This window comes from Alternaria novae-zelandiae, assembly GCF_023758075.1.
Source record: "Alternaria novae-zelandiae strain BMP 2774 chromosome Unknown scaffold_26, whole genome shotgun sequence".
Classification (NCBI taxonomy): domain Eukaryota; kingdom Fungi; phylum Ascomycota; class Dothideomycetes; order Pleosporales; family Pleosporaceae; genus Alternaria; species Alternaria novae-zelandiae.
The window spans coordinates 435,092-451,992 of record NW_026056986.1 but is presented as its reverse complement, the minus strand read 5'-3'; the positions used below and the strand labels follow the sequence as shown (position 1 = coordinate 451,992).

Genomic DNA, 16,901 nt, shown 5'->3' with positions numbered 1-16,901 from the left:
AGATCCGGATGCGTTGGAGACGGGTGTATCTGATCTCTAGGATAAGACTCCGATAGCACCTACGTATGACTTCGGAGATCAGTGCGCTCATACTTCACTGGGCTAGAACGATGATGCGAGGCATTCCGAAGTTTTGATTCGGCTAAGACGAACGAGTTTGGTGGACGATGGGGTGAAAAGGTGGCTTTGGGCTGGCGGAATGGAATAATGGGGTGCTGAGTAGTTAGCTGGCGAGGCGCAGCTGGACGAAGATATGATTGTAGAAGTTGCGGGGCAGTGCACACCTACCTGCAGCGAATGAGATGCAATACAAGCCAACACGTCTGTGCCTAGTCATGCGATTCCCTCTAAGCCACTTCGCATTGATCAACTAGATAATCACAAAGCTTGAGCAAATTGCAACCATAACGCACATCTCTCATGTATGTCGCATCCTATAGCGGCCCTGGTGCTAGGTTGACCAACCTCCCGGCGGACCCGCAAAAAGTGGGGAAACCGTTCCCAATCCATACTAACCTCGGTCCCAGCCAAAAGCATCACAACGACGCGATCGTGACATGCGCGTCGCTGCAAACGCCATAGAACTCTCCTCTTCTCCTCCATTTTCCAATTCGTAACCTCTTTCAAACCTACCACTAAATTTAAGACAATTCTCAAAGCATCACTCACCACCATGACGTCGATAACCTCGCAGTCGCACCCCTTGCTGCAGGCTTCCTCAGCTGCGTACGCTATTTTGGCGATTGGGCATACGGTAATATATCACATAGCTTCTTTGGTCATGACAGTGTTCTAATGAGATGTTGCAGCTGAAAGGTCTGGACCAGTTCAAACATCCGACGATAAACACGCTACCGCTCATGCTCCGTGGTGCGAGTAAGATCGGTTGGTACGAGGGTAGCGGGTTCTTTGTTATTATGAGTAAGTCTGCAGGCAAAGGCCGTTGTTGGATGTGTCGTGATTAACGTTCTAATAGGCATCCTCAACTACAAGTGGTCGGTCACGGGTATCTACGATGTGTACGACAAGAGCATCGCGGGTGTTTTGACGACCCTACTGGCGGCCGCAGGTGCAGCTTACTGGAAGAGTAACGATAGACCTACGGCTATTACGCTGGGTGTTGTTGCTATCCTGCAGGGACTGGGTGTGAGGAATGCATCGTACTCGCGCTTGACTTAGGTGTCATGGCATGTACACAGCAAGTTCAGGATATATCTCGAAAAAGACACATTATTATTACTGATACTTCAGATCCACTACTTGAACCTAACATCGTGGAATCATCATCGTAGACCCGTGCATCGTTAAGAAGAGACATTATGGGTATAGAACACCATGACAGCACATGTCCAACTTTTGAGCCATTAACCGTGAAGACAAACAAAGCATTACCCGTACCGTGAACGCCGTCACCTTTCCCTGCGCCATTTTCATACTTATGAGTGCTTCTTCGGCGCACCATTCTTGTCCTCTCACTCCTGGGTCTCCTTGTTCTTCTGGATGCTGACGGGTACGGAGCGCTTAGCGCTGCTGAGCAGACGCTCAAGGCGAGCGACGTAGTAATCGGCGAAGCTCTTGCTGCCATCACGCTTCCACTCATCGTCGGCAAGCTGCTCGAGACGTAGGCATGTACGGTCGACCATGTCTTCGATTTCCTCAGCCCAGTTGCTCTTCTCAGTGACGCCATCGCTCTTCAAGCTAGCGCCGTCGCTGCCGCCAACGACGGTCTTAATCGACGCGGTGCTTGTCTTCATGAGTGTAGAGGGGAAGCAAGGTGCAACCGAGTTCGTAGGCAAGTCGTCGGAGGTGAAGGTCAGGTACTCTACGATGCGCGGGTTGACGGCTGGGGAACCTAAAGCGATAGGAACTGAGCCCTCAGTCACATCGATGGGGTCAAGGGTCTTACGAGCTTGTCCTGGGTCTTCCTTGTCCCTACCGCCGTCGCTCAACACCTCGGATATGCTCGCAATATCGACTTCTTCGTCCTCGTTGATGGATGCCTCTGGTGAGTAGTTGCTGGAGCCCACATCTCCCTCGCGGTGACGAAGCTTGCGGTCATTGATCTTCAGCTGCGCGAGTCTATCGCCAACGACACTGAAGCCGCGACCGCGGGTCACAGGGAAGCGATATGAAACGGACGGAGCTGGAGAACCGAGGATGGGTGTGTTGATGGGTGGCGATGGGTAGGCGGCCTCCAGGGCGGCCTCGTTGAGCGACTCTTGGATAGGGCCCAGAATCCTGGCGACGGCAGTGTAGTCCATCTCCGGAGGAGGGTCTACCGGTTCGTAGGGGCTGCCTACAGACTCAGTGGCTGGTGTAGGGTTCGGCACCGACGGGCCATCGGACTGAGAGTCCAGCGAAGTAACCTTGGTCGTAGTGGTGGAAGTCATGATGCTGTTGGAGCTGAGAGCTGACTTGCGAGTATTCCTGACTATTTGAACCCGTTAGTGTTGCTGAGATATTCCAGCGCTGTGATAGGCCGAACCAGGTGAAGCAGACTTCTGGTTGCGGACGGTGATGGAGTCGGCGGAAGTGCAGGTTAGCTTATTTGTATCAGCTACTGGCGCCGGGTTATTATAGTGACGCAGTTGATATCCTGTGACGCAGGAGGTCGAGCGTGAATGTAGTCGGTGGTAGTTGTCCGGTCTGAGTGTGGGGAGTGCGGATGGTGATTGTGGAGAAGGTGCGTGCGCCTGCCCAAGTTCAAGAGCGTGGAAGCAACGAACGCGTCACGGGCAAACACAGCACCGGAGGTAGCCGCAGGACCTAGACCTTTGTACGAAAAAGATGCTGGGGGTGCAAACGGTTCGTGGGGTGAAATGCGCAATTCAAAGTGATGAGCTGAAAGTTGACTGCATTTGCGCTTCACCTACACCCTCCGCGGTAGATGTTCCAGACCAGCAACACGTATTGAGCCCATACTGCGCTGTCGGATCGCTTCAATTTCGCCCGATGGCGTCCTGAACACGGAAGTGCTGGAGGGCAGATCGTGAAGTGCGATCCCAGACGTGCCCGCCGGCCCACTGTTCGGCTCATCTAAGCCCTCGTTGGTCCTCTCCGTCTCCTTCTTTGCAGCGTACCACGAGGGGAGATTGTAATACGCTCCGCACAGGAAGATGCCGATCCACAGCACCAGTTCGGAGCCGTAAATGACCAGACCCAAGACGTCAAGCTTAGGTTGGAAGACGACTGACACCAAGGAGAAGAGATCTCCCAGGGCATCAATACCGACAAAGATGAAGGATATGCCACGAACGGTCCGGTGAACGTAGACATCCACGTAATGTCTCAGGACACCAGCAGCAAGCAGAGCGGCTGAAGCAACAGCCATGAGGATACTGGGCCAATGTAGTCCCTCTGACTTGGCATGCTGAATGGCGAAGATGAGACCAGCTTGAATACCGCCCATGAGGCACGCCACAGGGACCACAACTGCGAGCGAGCGGAGAACCGACCACCTCTTTGGAATGTCAGCTGTCGTATTCACACTCGAGCTGTTGATGAAACCACTTACCTTCTCATAGTAATAACACTGGATCCACGTCACCAGGCTCAGTACGGTAAGAATCTGAGGCTGTATGCGCAAAGCAATGTTGTAGTCTTCAGCAATGTTATAAACGCCCAAAGGAACCCCAGCCCATGCCCACAGCATCATCATGGTCGGCTGGAGTCCAGTAGCATTGTGCCTGCGATAGTTGATGACGATTTGTGGGATAAGCTAGACCACACTCTTAGCTGTGCTCCTCGATAACGGTTGTTGGAGACGTAGGTACCTGAATGGACCAACACACCTTTTCTGGTCAGCACGGTTACGTTCGAGATCATGAAGAATACGTACTGCTCCCAGCGTTCCTAGTACATTCGCAGCCACCGGTACATCCATGATCAGACGGTGATAGCCGGAAGGGGAGGATGCGTTTGTAATGTTCAAATGCGAATCGTCTGCACGCTCCACTGCGCGTCCACAACCTCCCTCTTATCTACGCGCCAAGAGTAATTCGAAAGCAACAACATGTCTACAATCGCGCTACGAAGTCACGGATGCACGAGAATTACGAACTCCGATGCCGACGCATAACCCGCACATGTACCGCCGTCAACGGCGAAGGCGCGATGACGCACGACATGGTTGACCCTGGAACGCGTGCATACCGCCGAGGTCCGATCATGGAAGAGCTTAGAAATCACCAGTTGCTCGCAGCGACATATCGCAACCACCACTGAGCTTTCAGGCAGACAAAGATGGCGCAGGAATCGAATGAGAAAGATGAAGGTCAGGATATCGCGGGAAGGCCTGGGTACAAGAAGCTGGCGAATGGCATCATACTTGGTCCTGATGGCAAGCCGTGAGTACCATCGACTCTCCAATGCGCCAGACGACATACGCGCAGGACAACTACCATCTTTACGATGAAGACAGTTGCTAACATATGTGTCCGAACTACAGATGCCGAGCCTGCAACGACCTAACCTCCCTCATGGCCATGTCAGGCAAAATGCCCAAAAAGCGCACACCGGCCGCCGCTCCCACCACGACTGCGCCATCCCTCCCCGCCGACTGCCCACCCGACGTCGAAGCCCTCGGTCGCTCCTCATGGACCCTCCTCCACTCTATAACCGGCGCATACCCCACGAACCCCTCTCCCCAACTCCAATCCGAAACCAAATCCTTCCTCACCACATTTGGCAAGTTGTACCCATGCTGGGTGTGCGCCGAAGATTTCCAGAAGTGGATGCAGAAGAACACACCGAGAGTCAGCTCGAGGAGTGAGTTTGGAGAGTGGATGTGCGAGGCGCATAATGCTGTGAATGAGAAGCTGGGGAAGGAGCAGTTTGATTGTAAGAAGTGGGAGGAGAGGTGGAGGACGGGGTGGAAGGATGGGAGATGTGATTTTTAGGGTCAGGAGACAAGGGAGATGGGGGCATATGGTGTATGATTATGTGTATATGAAGATACTGGGCAGGCGATCTGTTGCATAGCAAAGGACACCACTGTGTACGGATACGAATTAAACACGGGCATTGGGCGGCGTTCAAGGGCACAACAACTCCACACTACAAGCAAGATCTAGAGATTAGAAGAATGGATACGACATGGCTCTATACTCGGCTTCCAACGCGACGCTTACTGCCCCTCATCTCCAACACTGGTCCGCTACCAGTCCATTCGGTCTCGACCGCACCAAGCGTACTTCGATAACGACACTCTGGTACAAAGCCAGACTATGAAGTCACAGGGTGTAATACAGCACAGCACACGCGACCATCTGCATCTCATAACCACAACTGCTTCCGTCGAAGTCCCGTACACATCTTCACAAATGCCTCTACCAGCCCTCAATCCCAGCAAAATCACTCAACAACCTCAGCATGTCGGTTGCCGCCATGGCCGGTGGTGCAATAGCAAGTAAACACAAATCCGACTCCGCATCATCTCCCGCCAACTCCTCCACAAACATCGACCGCAACTCCGCCATCGCCCTCTCCATACTCCTCTTCCTCATACTCGTAGCTATAGCATGGTACCTCCGCCTCCACTTCGCACAAAGACGACAAGCCGATTTAGAGCGCCAGTCACAAACGCAATTGAGTGGTGGGAACTTCGAGGTCAACCCAGTGACGGGACGGGTGACGTGGAACCGACAGTGTAGTTCCTGTGGGCATGGTAGCCAAGATACGAGGAGGAGCAGAGCGGCGAGTTTGTTGAAGCTGAAATCCGTGGTTGTGAGGAAGGATTCTGTTGCTGGGTCTTCATCTTCATCGACCAGTGCCACGACGCCAACCTCTCTATACAATAGCGGAGATGTTGAGAAGAGGAAATGGCCTGGTCTAGCTCAGTGGCGGACACAAGACTCGCGGTCTACAACACTAGGCCCCAATGCCTTTGCTATACACGAGAACACGCTGCCATTGACATCAACAGAGCGTCCTTCACGCACACATTCCCGGCGTCAATCTCTCAGGGGCTCTTTCGATCCACTTCCACTGCACAACCCCATCTACCCCGTTTCAGCACGTCGGCGCAGTTCCTCGCTCTCATATGATGCATATGATAAGCGGTGGTGGAACGAAGTTGCTCGAAGGGGCTCAACGACGAGTCCGACGCGGCGGTCGTCTGTGTTGGACGCTGTGTCGGAGCCGGAGGTTAGGGATCATCTAGATGAGTCGCGGGGAATGAGTGGAAGTAGTACGGGAAGTGCGCATGCGTCATGGAAGGGGAGTAGATGTGAGTCGATTATCTACGATTGGACGAGGCCCACGGATACGCAGGTGCAGACAAGAGGTGAGATGAACTTTAAAGGCGTGATCTGGGATGGACAACAGCGTAGTAGGAGAGGTACTAGGGAGGAAGAGAAAATTCAACGTATGGATTGGGCGTTGAAGATGTAGCATACTTTCCCAAACAAAGCACTCACATTCATGGGCACATGCAAAGTCAACATCTGGGATTGCAAATAAGCAATTCATTTCTGCCTTTTCCTATCTTACGAATTGTGGTTATAGGAGATTCTTTCTTTCTTGAGAGAGCGCGAATTCGAAGCGACATCTCCTCGTATGCTTTCCTACCGTCACTTGGCTGACATCATGTCTTGCTGCGAATCCAAATTACAGGATGATTGTAGACCCTTCCTCGAATATGGTAATGAGCTCAGACCAGCTAGCTGTGGACAAGTTGCGGAAATCGACTCGATCGTGGTATCTTGTGTATATCTCGCATTTGAGGGGGGAAACGTGGACAAGTTTATCGCATAATCTCCTGGTAGATGAGGACTATCGAAAGTTAGCAGAGGTTCAGGGCACGCGTATGATGTTTGACTTACGCTTCAGCTGCTCCTTTGTCAGGTTGTCCTTGTTCTTGTCAAAGTCGAAGAACTCCTCTGGAATCGGGTCGGCGGTCGGCTCGTCATCTGGGTCGTGGTAGGGTTCAAGGTACGGGTGCTTGAGCGCATCCTCGACTGTAATACGCTTGACGGGGTTGAAAGCGAGTAACCGCTCAAGCAGGTCAAGCGCCAGGTCGTTGGTCTTGGGGAACATAGCCTTCCACGGGATCTTCTTCTTGAAGGGCAGCGATCGGATGTATTCGCGAGCTCGGCGGGACTTGATACCGTAGTAGTCTTCCATGGTGGGTGTGCCGAGCACATCGAGAATCAACGTAAGCTGGTGGTGGTCTGATGATTGTTAGTAACAGTTCCGAGAACAGTACTGGCACAATACTTACAGTCCTTTCCTGGGAACAGAGGCTTTCCGCTAAGCATCTCTGCTAGAATGCATCCCACACTCCATACATCGATGGCCTTTGTGTACTCCTTAAAGGTAAGCATAATCTCGGGCGCACGGTACCATCGCGTTGCAACGTATTCCGTCATGAACCCGGAGTTGTCCTCAGTCGAGGCAGCTGATCGAGCCAGACCGAAATCGCAGACCTTGAGATCGCAGTTGGCGTTGAGGAGCAAGTTGGAGGGCTTGAGATCGCGATGCAGCACGTTTGCAGAGTGCATGGCCTTCAGCGCGCGCAGGGTTTGGTAGATGAAGTACTGGCAATGGTCGTCCGAAAGCTCCTGGGTGCGAATGACGCGGTGCATGTCGGTCTCCATGAGTTCCTGATAGGATTAGTGACCACGGATATTACTGAATGCTGGAGCTACACACCTGGATCAGGTACACTTCGGTGAAGGTCTCGTAGTTCCGAGGCTTCTGGATGTCGAGAATGGAGATGATGTTCTCGTGGTTGAAGTACCGGAGTAGCTTCATCTCTCGCAGTGTTCTCAGACAGAACATGGAGTGGTCAAAGGGCGTGATCTTCTTGATGGCGACCTTCTGGCCTGACGGCTTGTGTAATGCGGAGCTGTCGCGTGGTTAGCAACAGACTGGCTGGTACTGACAGGTGAAGCCTACCAAACAACACCGTATGCGCCCTCTCCGACGACATCTTGGATATCGTACTGCTCTGAGACATTGAAAGAGATCTTTCTAGAGCTGCCACTCCCCGCTGGAGGCATGTTGGCGGTTGTTGTGGTTGGTACGCGCTGATGCGCAGTGAATTGGGTCAATTGAGCTGGGCTCAGTGATTGCGGGGTCGCGATTGCTGGATAGTCGGCAGGTGAAGAGCTGAAGAGGCGGAATGAGGATGCGTCTGCGGTGGTTCAAGTAGAATCTACAAATGCGCTGGTCAGCTTTGGGTCCTAGAAGGCTATATGGCAAGCATTGTTCGCAGAACAGCAGGCGTGTCTTGCGCGCGCTGGTGAAACGGCACTGTGTCAGACACTGAACCAGCCCCACGTGCTGTGCCCTTTGAGCCGCAAAAGGTGTTCATGGCGGCAACGCGCACGTCAGAATACAAAGAACGACATGTGCTATTCGCCCCCGCCTATGCATCCGCTCGTATCGTTTGACTTACCACAGAACTGTGTTTGTTGGAGTCGAGGCCTGTGCAGTGCCCGGTTCAACGAGGCGTGTACTTGGTCGTGCCTGATGGAGGCGCTCGTCTTTAGCCGTTTAATGACGCTGGCTACCGAGAGATGTCGTCGACCAACCGATTGGAGCTGGAGCGGCTGCGCTTCGGAGCTTCTCGAGGATGCTGGGGTGATGCCCGCGCAAGGTGGAGAGGGAATGAGGCGGTGACAGAAAGGAGACGGATAAGGTGGGGGCAGGGTCTGTTGTACCGCCAAGTCAGTCCCAGATGCGCGATCTCAACGTGGGAGCGGGAGGGAACGTGGCGACGTACCGTAGCCCGTGGCTTCTTCCGTCGGCGTTCCAAGCTTGTGAAGGACGTGTCTTCACAGAAGCAGATGTTGCGGAGAGCACAGGGAAGGTGCGATGGCGTGTGTTTGTTGCTGCGGCGGGCGCGCTTTCCAAGTGGGATGGATGGCGGGGTCAAGCTGCTCAGCGCCAAATGCTCTCAGGCACGCTCTATTGCGACAATACACGACAATACGAAGCGGCAAGGACGAATGCGCGTGAGATTCACTTTTTAACAATAACAGCAGCATGCACCGCTTATGGACTGCAGATATACCTCCCCCAGGTGGCAGTCTCCGTTTGGTGTCCGCGACGGCCGCCGCCATTCATGGATACTTTGGGCTAACCGCCGACGTGATCCAGCCATTGTGTGAGCTGCGCGAGTCACATCCTGTGATTACTGCGATATGCACGAGAGCCATCTCAAACATTCGAGAATCGTTTCGCTAGCAGGATCTACCACTATTTCATGACCGCGTGCAGGGCATCCCAACGGGGTCCTGGAGAGTTGCTTTTTCTGCTTTCCCCGCATCTGCCCAATGCCAGTTCTCAGTCGCTGCCTTTTCCATCACCACATGCGCCTCTTGCTGCAGGGTGGCTGCCTGTCATTCACCTCGTCGCTGAAGCTCATGGCGGAGGATCCTGTAGGGCCATGGCTGAAACTGGCTAGTTGCAGGGGCCTAGTTCCACATCTGCAACGGCTATACTTAGCAGACCCATTATGAGACCAGCCTCACCATGGCGGGTGCATCCTCTCCGAACCCATTGGTTCGCGCGCCTTCTCTCCAACTCAACCACCACCAACCGTCCTATTCTTACCTTTCCAATGGTCTGGCACAAGACTTTTGACGGTCTTGTTATTGCGCTGTACGCGCCACGCATCTGCGCCGGCATTTTCTTGGGGTCCGATTGGAAGGGAGATGCCTCACTGGCCCGGCACCCGTCGACATCATAGCTGTTTGACTTCGAAGCATCTGAGACTTCCAGAAGCTGTTTCAAATGGCCGCCGAGCCTTGCTAACAGGATTGAGGCCTCAACTTACCCGCTTCAGGGTCTAAAATGACAGCTTCTGTCATCACCACGGTCCAGATGTTTCCACTGTCCTCCGTAGTCACCGTGGTCACCGTGCTACAAAGCTGGTGGTGGCATGTCGTAGCTCCCAACACCATGCTTCTGGAACGGGCGACGGACAAAGATGCCAGGTCCCGTCAGGCCGTGATGAAGGCCTCGTCGTGCAAGGCGCAGCTTGTATCCCCGTCATTGACAAACGTGCTGGTGATCATTCGAACGGTTGTGCTGACATGTGCAACAGGCACAAGGCCCAGACAAGGCGATCTACACAGCACTACAGCATGCTGATCACCAGCGACGAAGCAGTCTTCAAAAGGTAGAATTGGGTATGTATTGCGCATCGCTAACGCTATCAGAAATCGTATCCATGCGTCGTTCGTATCGTAAATCATCACGCCTGTACTCCATATGTTCCCAGACTCCGAAAAGAGCAGCCCTTCATTCCGTATCGTCCCGTCGCTAGGCCTTCGAGCTCCTCATCCAAGCCGGTAGTCATGCCGAAGATAGTGAGCCCATGGGAGGATATTGTGTGCCTTGTTGTTCGACTCGGGGTGCGCATGTGCACCATTGCTCTTTGGGGGTGTTGTCCATGACGCCGGCGACGTGTTTACCACAGCCCCACCATGTGGTCTTGTCTGAGGCGATGTTAGCCGTGTTCGTACAACAGAACTGTGGTAAGTGACCTACTGCAGGAGTCGCAGGAAGCCTTCTTGCACATTGTGAACGTTTGTATGGGAGTGGATATCGAGTATATGTGGCGATGCCGACGATGTGCCGATGGAAGTATGCCGAACGTAAGAGGAAGTATGCCGAAACCTTTTCGTAAAGTTCGGTAGCGTATAGCGTGGTATAACAGTAGTCTCGAAATGCGTATCTTGGTTGACAAAGATCTGGAATGCACTCCGTCCGCTCAGCAACCCACCGAGGCCCTTATATACACCTACCTTCCTCCGCAATCCCACATACCCTCCTCGCCGAACCCCCCTACACACGGCGAACACACTACCTCACTGCGGTGAGGCATGATAAATCCCCTCGGGCTCTAGTTCACCAATCCCACCCCAGAAGACTGGGCCTCTGCATCTCATTGCGGGGATCTGATTGGCTGTCTGATGATTTGTCCGAACTATAGTCGGCGACCACATTCGGCGAAGTACCACTTTGACGCCAGACGCTTTTTTCGCTGCACACGCGGGTCTAGTCTGCGGGAGCGGCGTGTGTTAGAACCTATAGTACGGGTCCGTTGCCGAGCCATGTACATGGTGAGGATCGGAGAGGAGTTTTTGGGGTCGGTGTGCCGGGCTTGGGTGTCCCCGTGGAGTGGGCATGTGGAGGGTCAGTGTGGGCTTTTGGTGGTAATGGAAGCGTAGTGCATTGGATAGGCGAGTTGTTGTCGTTATGGCGGTCGGTTGGCGCATGTGGATACATGCGTATTTGAGATTCACGATGGTAGCTAGGAACAAGTGCATACGGTATGATGAGGTGGCTGAAGCCTTCTTCTCGTGTGGACCTGAGGATACGCAGGTTTGGAAATCGTACGATTGTTCAGGCACGGTACAGCCGGAAGCTATAGAGCAGGGGATTCTCTTCAGCTCATGCATAAGATGGGGTATTTGTTACGAAGAATGAGATATTGTGCAGACTCGTAATTACTAAACACGTTGCGATCTACAACAATGCACACTACCGGGACTTTTGCTTTGCATGATCCGAAACGCCTCCGCTAGACAAATGCTTCTAGGTCTACAAATCGATCTTCGCGCTGCAGCTGTAGCCGGCGGCATCTACTTCGCCGACCAGCTTCGTTACGAGATGCCGAGTCCGCTTTTGACAACACGCAGCTAGACTCATGCGACTTAGTCAAAAGTAATCTTAGTAGCTGCCTTGGAGTCTCCGGTGTCTTTGTAGAAGGCGCCGTATGCACCGTGTTCCTTCTTCTTGACAGTTGTACCGAACTTCATCAACTCTTCGGGTACGGGCTGGTTTGCTGCCTTGAGGACGTTGATCAACCTAATAATAGAGTTAGCACACTGAAACCATGCAGCCAAGCGCAAGGGGTACTCACGATCCGGAGAGTGCTTTGTCGTGTTCCGTGAAGAGCGTGATCGCCAAACCCTCCTTTCCGGCACGACCCGTTCTACCAATCCTGTGAACGTAGTCCTCCGCCGTCAAAGGGAACGTGACATTGATGACGAGTTTCACCGCAGGAATGTCAAGACCTCGTGCAGCAACATCCGTCGCCACGAGGAGGGGCACATGGCCTTCCTTGAACGCTGCCAGTGAGGCGCTGCGCCTTTCTTGGCTCAGGTCGCCGTGGATGCCACCCACGCGGAAGCCCTGTCTGCGAATGAAATCCTCGATGCGCATTGCTTCCTTCTTGTACAGACAGAAGACGAGGATACGGTCGTCCTTGTTCTTGCCAGATTGATACTGTCTAAGTAGCTGCAGCAGACGCTGCTCTTTGCCGCGGGGATCGACAACCTCGACAAGCTGCTTAATGCGCACATTGGCGCGGAGCTCGCCAGACTGGTTGTCGCCGATTGTGATTCTAACCGGCGAGTTCATGAAGGTGGATGCAAGATCCCGGACGGAGGGCGGCCACGTAGCAGTAAACATGAGGGTCTGGCGCTTTTTGGGCGTCTGCGAGATGATTTGCCGAATTGCTTCTTCGAAACCCTTATCAAGCATGCGGTCGGCTTCGTCAAGTACTACGTACTCGGCTTTGCTGAGATCTGCTGAGCCATCGCCAATTAGGTCGTTCAAACGACCGGGCGTAGCGACCACGATATGCGCCTTCTTGCAAGCGGCAACCTGAGGATCTTTTGGCACACCGCCGTACACGCAGACTACAGATAGTCCAGCCGGTGTCGCCAACGCTACCAACTGGTCGTAGATCTGAACAGCCAGCTCACGCGTAGGTGAGACAATGACAGCCTTGACACCCTTCCGCTCGTTCTTGGGCAGCGCTGCGATGTAGCGCACACATGGTACACCAAACGCGAGCGTCTTGCCGGAACCTGTCTCAGCAACACCAACCATGTCTCTTCCTGAGAGCAAGTATGGCCACACGGCTGCTTGTATAGGTGTAGGGGCGCTGAACTTGGCGAAGAAGGCGCGTTGCGCATCGTCGACCGGGAGGTACTTGAAGTTCAGGATGGGACGGAGCTTGCGAGCGGCGGGTTTGGGGTCTTGGATGGCCATCGTGTTCTTGGCGAGGAAGGCATCGACCTCGGACTGAGGAAGCTGGGTCAGCTCTTTGCTCTCTACATAGTCGCCCGATTCGACGGTGGCTGTGCTCGTTGTGGTTTCGACGGGTGCAGGCTTGGAGGAGGGTACGGGCTCGGTGGCTTCGCCCTTGGCCAATGCCTTCGCGCGCTTCTTCTCTGCCTTTCGCGCAGCCTTTTCTGCCGCCTTGATGGCTTCCTCGTTCTCTTCCGCAGGCTCGTCTGAATCGGCACCCGCGGCAGCCTTCAGCGCTTTTTTCGCTTCCTTAGCCGCCTTCTTTGCTTTCTTTGCCGCCTTGCGCTCGGCCTTGGACAGACTCGATTCGTCGTCCGAGTTCTCTACAGCCTGCGCATCGCCATTCGTCTCCATCGCATCCACTTCAGCCGTCTTGCTGAGCTTCTTGCTCTTGTCCTTTTTGCTCTTCTTTCTTGAAAGTTCGGGTGTCGTGGTCGCGCCGTCTTCAGCGACGACGTCAGAGATCGGTCTTTTCCCCATCTTGTTGGTTGGCAATGCTTCGCGTGGAGAAGTTGAGAAGGATGGCGGAAAAATCACTTTTTCGTCGGCGGTCGGCACCAGCACTATCGATAAGTCCGGAACTAGTCCCAAAGCGTTCAACGCGATCCTGCGGCAGCAAATCTCGCGTGTTCGATGCTTCTCACGTCCCTGCGCGTCCACGAAGTGCTATGTGAAGGTTTTAGTCATTGTACGCAAAAGTCGTCAATTCGAGACCTTTTGCGCTTCCTACGTCAAGGCTTTTCGGGTTTTCGCGCTAGTCGAAACCTATTCACGATCTCCCTCACCACAGTGAGCCATGACCAGAACCACTAAACAACAGGGACCACTTATTCTGAGACTTGATGCGCGATCATGGCGGACGTGACAGTGCTGAGATGCTGGCCAGCCTGCGTCGATGCAATCGATTGGTCTTCCGACGGCATCATTGCATTAGCGTCGGATGAGCGCGTAGAGCTGCTCGTGAGTACCTTTCCGTGCAGATACTTACACGAGACCTTTTTGTTAATGATTGCGTAGTTTCCGAACACCGTCGACTTCGAGCGGGATCAAGTCTTGCCGCAATGGCAGCATGTGCCTCTCAAGGTACCCTTGTTCTCGACCGATGAGCTCCCACTCAAAGAACCTGCGCCAACATCTAACTACTCCGTCGGCGAAGAGATCTCTAACAGCGCTCCCATCAGCATCGCGTGGTCACCGCCCGGTATTGCTAAACATCGAAAATGCGCGCTTGCTGCTCTTACCGCAAACTTGACGCTTTCCCTCTGGTCAGCAGCAGAAGGCAAGCCAGAAGAAGAGACCAGTTGGACTCGACGATTGATCATCAACGATGCGCTCGTTGACCACTTCGGAGACTGGGACCACGAACCTAGCCACGTGGTGCACGATTCCAAGGAACGACTGCGGTCGAGAGGCCGCATTCGAGCGTTCGCCTGGGCACCCGCTCTGCCTTGCCCAGGGCCGGCTGGTGTTGTCGGTACTCACTTGGTATACGGCCCGCACATGCTAGTTGTCTCTGATGACGATAATCACCTCGTGTTTCTCAAGGTTGAAACGCCCACGTCCTCCCTAGGAGCTGAGCCAGACTGGAGGGCAGACGTGTTAACACATGAGTCTTTTGCACTTTCTTCGGACACGATCTTCCCACAACCCAATATCTTCGAAGATATGATCAAACAGCAAAGATATATCTCGCATATTGCCTGGAGTCCTTGGATCATACGCGACGGGTGTTATTATTCCGTACTGGTATACGCTGCGAATGAGGATATACGGGCGCGGACTATCACGTATAACACTGGGCGTATGAGCTTGCAGCAAGAAGTTGTCTATGCAGGCCACGAAATGCGATATGACGGCCCGATGAAATGGTTTCACCGAGTCGAAGATGAATACAGACTAAAGCTCGCCCTCTTCACGAACACGGGACTAGTATATCTAACGATATCCGCTCTTGACGCTACTATCATCGAAAGGAGCACGCATGATCTAGACGGTCGATGGGATCCAGTTTCAGGCGTTGTCTGGGACACGACTCAGGCCACAACACCTCGTCTCCATATAAGCTCTCTACTATCGACACTCCACAGCCCAACTGCTATCCTCGAGCAGACTCCTGATGGGCTCAAAAGCCTTGATGCCCCAGAATGGCGGGAGAGAATCGGAAATAATCTGGCACTGTTTAGTGCAAAGCACGAACTCAAAGGCAATAGCAGGGCCAAGGTATGGGGCCTCACGAGATCTCCGCTAGGCGACTTCATCGCGGCATGCAACAGCGTACATCCTTCCGATATGATCGAGTACGGTATTCCGGCTGACCGTAGTGGTGCCGTGGCTATCAGCTCTTTGCGACCTGGCAGCCGTTCACGGGACATCTTTCCAAAAGAGAACGTAACTGCAGAAGGACTCATGTACAGTCTTAAGAAGTTGGCAGAAGAAGTTGTCGAGGACCCTGATGACATACCTGCATTCGCGGATGAAATGGTTGGAAAGCTAGTCGAGACTTACACAGGTCCTCCTGTCGGTGAGATGAGCGCGACCACATCAGCAGCGTACTCCGATGTCAACGATCTCGATTCGTTGATCAAGAATTTCAAGTCGTATGCTTTCCTTGAATCACCTACACTGAAGGATCGCTACACCATCCTCGTGTCTGAAGCCTACAAGACGCAGATTAGTAAGGAGCTACCGAAGACTCTAACTGCGTATCGCCTTGCCGTAGCCTTGCAACAACTTCCTTCATCACTATCGCATACGCCGTTCAGCGCAGAAATTCGCACGCATCACAAACAACTCGTCACACTCATCAACATGGTCATGGGCTATGACGATGCATCCGAGTCCTTGCCCGCAGACAGAACTTCGGAGCAGGAAAACGCATCAACAGTCAGCACCGACACGCATGGCAATAGCATTTCGACGAATCAAGGCCCAGCAGTCCCAGTAGCGGATACTTGCGATTTCTGCTCCGCATTTATACCGTTCGCAGACCCCCGATCAGCAACTTGCACCAACGGACATGTGTTCCCTAGATGTGGTCTCACTTTTCTGGCTATCCAGGCGCCCGGCATCACGAAGTACTGTGGTATATGCAGCACACCATTTCTGAGCGACGAGTTCATCATGGCCCAAGAAGACGTGGAACGCAATAATAGCTCCGACACTGAGGATAACACGGTCATGACTGGCGTGACTAGAAACGGCATGGTATCAGAGGAAAGGGAGGAGAGCAGCGATCCGTTGAACAAGATGGATGAAGAGGGTTCTAGCGACCAAGAAGGAGGTGATCAAGAAAGCAACGATTCCGACGATGAAGGCGATGTGTACGAACGAAAGGAAATCCCTGTCACGCTGGCACGGGTACTGTTTCTTGCTTGCGATGCCTGCATATACTGCGGTGGCAAGTTTATTGGTTGACCAACACAGGACAAAGTTCAAAATCCGGCTCAAAGGTGTCCTGTACCTACGTTCGTAGTCAAGAAGAATCGCCCGCCAGGCTCTCTTTCTTTTACACAAATGCCCTTTATTCGCTTCTATTATTAGGCCACATATGACATTACAGTCCAACTAAGCATCTTATAGTTCTGTAACCTAGAAACGTTAAAGACGCTAATGTCTCTTATCGCGGGACGGAAACAGACATAAGGCCCGAATCCAACCTATACCCACAGTCTAGATGCCTTAGCATCCATCCGCACAAACTACGCAACTCCACTTTTCTCCCGAGGCAAGCCCTAGCACTTTCTAGAAGCTAGGCTAGACTAACCGCACAAGTCTCTCATGCCCCCGCGCAACTAGCTAACTAACCGCACAATGTACGCAAGATAAGTAGAAGCTAATTATCTTATAAATTA

General features: G+C 53.2%; 7 protein-coding genes across 7 annotated transcripts; 3 read left to right on the top strand and 4 right to left on the bottom strand.

Annotated features, from left to right (window-relative positions):
• Positions 1–673: 673 nt before the first annotated feature.
• Positions 674–1,179, top strand: J4E88_009846 (uncharacterized protein; the record flags this gene model as incomplete). Its single annotated transcript, XM_049403444.1, has 3 exons — positions 674–754; positions 810–921; positions 977–1,179. 3 exons carry the CDS (start codon positions 674–676, stop codon positions 1,177–1,179), a joined length of 396 nt encoding a protein of 131 aa, XP_049250878.1.
• Positions 1,180–1,472: 293 nt separating this feature from the next.
• Positions 1,473–2,390, bottom strand: J4E88_009845 (uncharacterized protein; the record flags this gene model as incomplete). The annotated part of the gene is made up of 1 exon (XM_049403443.1): positions 1,473–2,390. One exon carries the CDS (start codon positions 2,388–2,390, stop codon positions 1,473–1,475), a length of 918 nt encoding a protein of 305 aa, XP_049250877.1.
• A 479-nt stretch (positions 2,391–2,869) lies between these two features.
• Positions 2,870–3,883, bottom strand: J4E88_009844 (uncharacterized protein; the record flags this gene model as incomplete). Its single annotated transcript, XM_049403442.1, has 4 exons — positions 2,870–3,460; positions 3,515–3,718; positions 3,774–3,791; positions 3,839–3,883. 4 exons carry the CDS (start codon positions 3,881–3,883, stop codon positions 2,870–2,872), a joined length of 858 nt encoding a protein of 285 aa, XP_049250876.1.
• A 359-nt stretch (positions 3,884–4,242) lies between these two features.
• J4E88_009843 (uncharacterized protein) lies at positions 4,243–4,898 on the top strand (the record flags this gene model as incomplete). Its single annotated transcript, XM_049403441.1, has 2 exons — positions 4,243–4,346; positions 4,448–4,898. The coding sequence occupies 2 exons, from the start codon at positions 4,243–4,245 to the stop codon at positions 4,896–4,898; spliced, it is 555 nt and encodes a 184-aa protein (XP_049250875.1).
• Positions 4,899–6,742: 1,844 nt separating this feature from the next.
• On the bottom strand, positions 6,743–8,000 carry J4E88_009842 (uncharacterized protein; the record flags this gene model as incomplete). The annotated part of the gene is made up of 5 exons (XM_049403440.1): positions 6,743–6,771; positions 6,822–7,169; positions 7,220–7,601; positions 7,651–7,846; positions 7,897–8,000. The coding sequence occupies 5 exons, from the start codon at positions 7,998–8,000 to the stop codon at positions 6,743–6,745; spliced, it is 1,059 nt and encodes a 352-aa protein (XP_049250874.1).
• Positions 8,001–11,666: 3,666 nt separating this feature from the next.
• DBP3 (RNA-dependent ATPase) lies at positions 11,667–13,530 on the bottom strand (the record flags this gene model as incomplete). Its single annotated transcript, XM_049403439.1, has 2 exons — positions 11,667–11,820; positions 11,876–13,530. 2 exons carry the CDS (start codon positions 13,528–13,530, stop codon positions 11,667–11,669), a joined length of 1,809 nt encoding a protein of 602 aa, XP_049250873.1.
• A 372-nt stretch (positions 13,531–13,902) lies between these two features.
• Positions 13,903–16,464, top strand: J4E88_009840 (uncharacterized protein; the record flags this gene model as incomplete). The annotated part of the gene is made up of 3 exons (XM_049403438.1): positions 13,903–14,010; positions 14,068–14,648; positions 15,234–16,464. The coding sequence occupies 3 exons, from the start codon at positions 13,903–13,905 to the stop codon at positions 16,462–16,464; spliced, it is 1,920 nt and encodes a 639-aa protein (XP_049250872.1).
• Between the last annotated feature and the right edge of the window lie 437 nt (positions 16,465–16,901).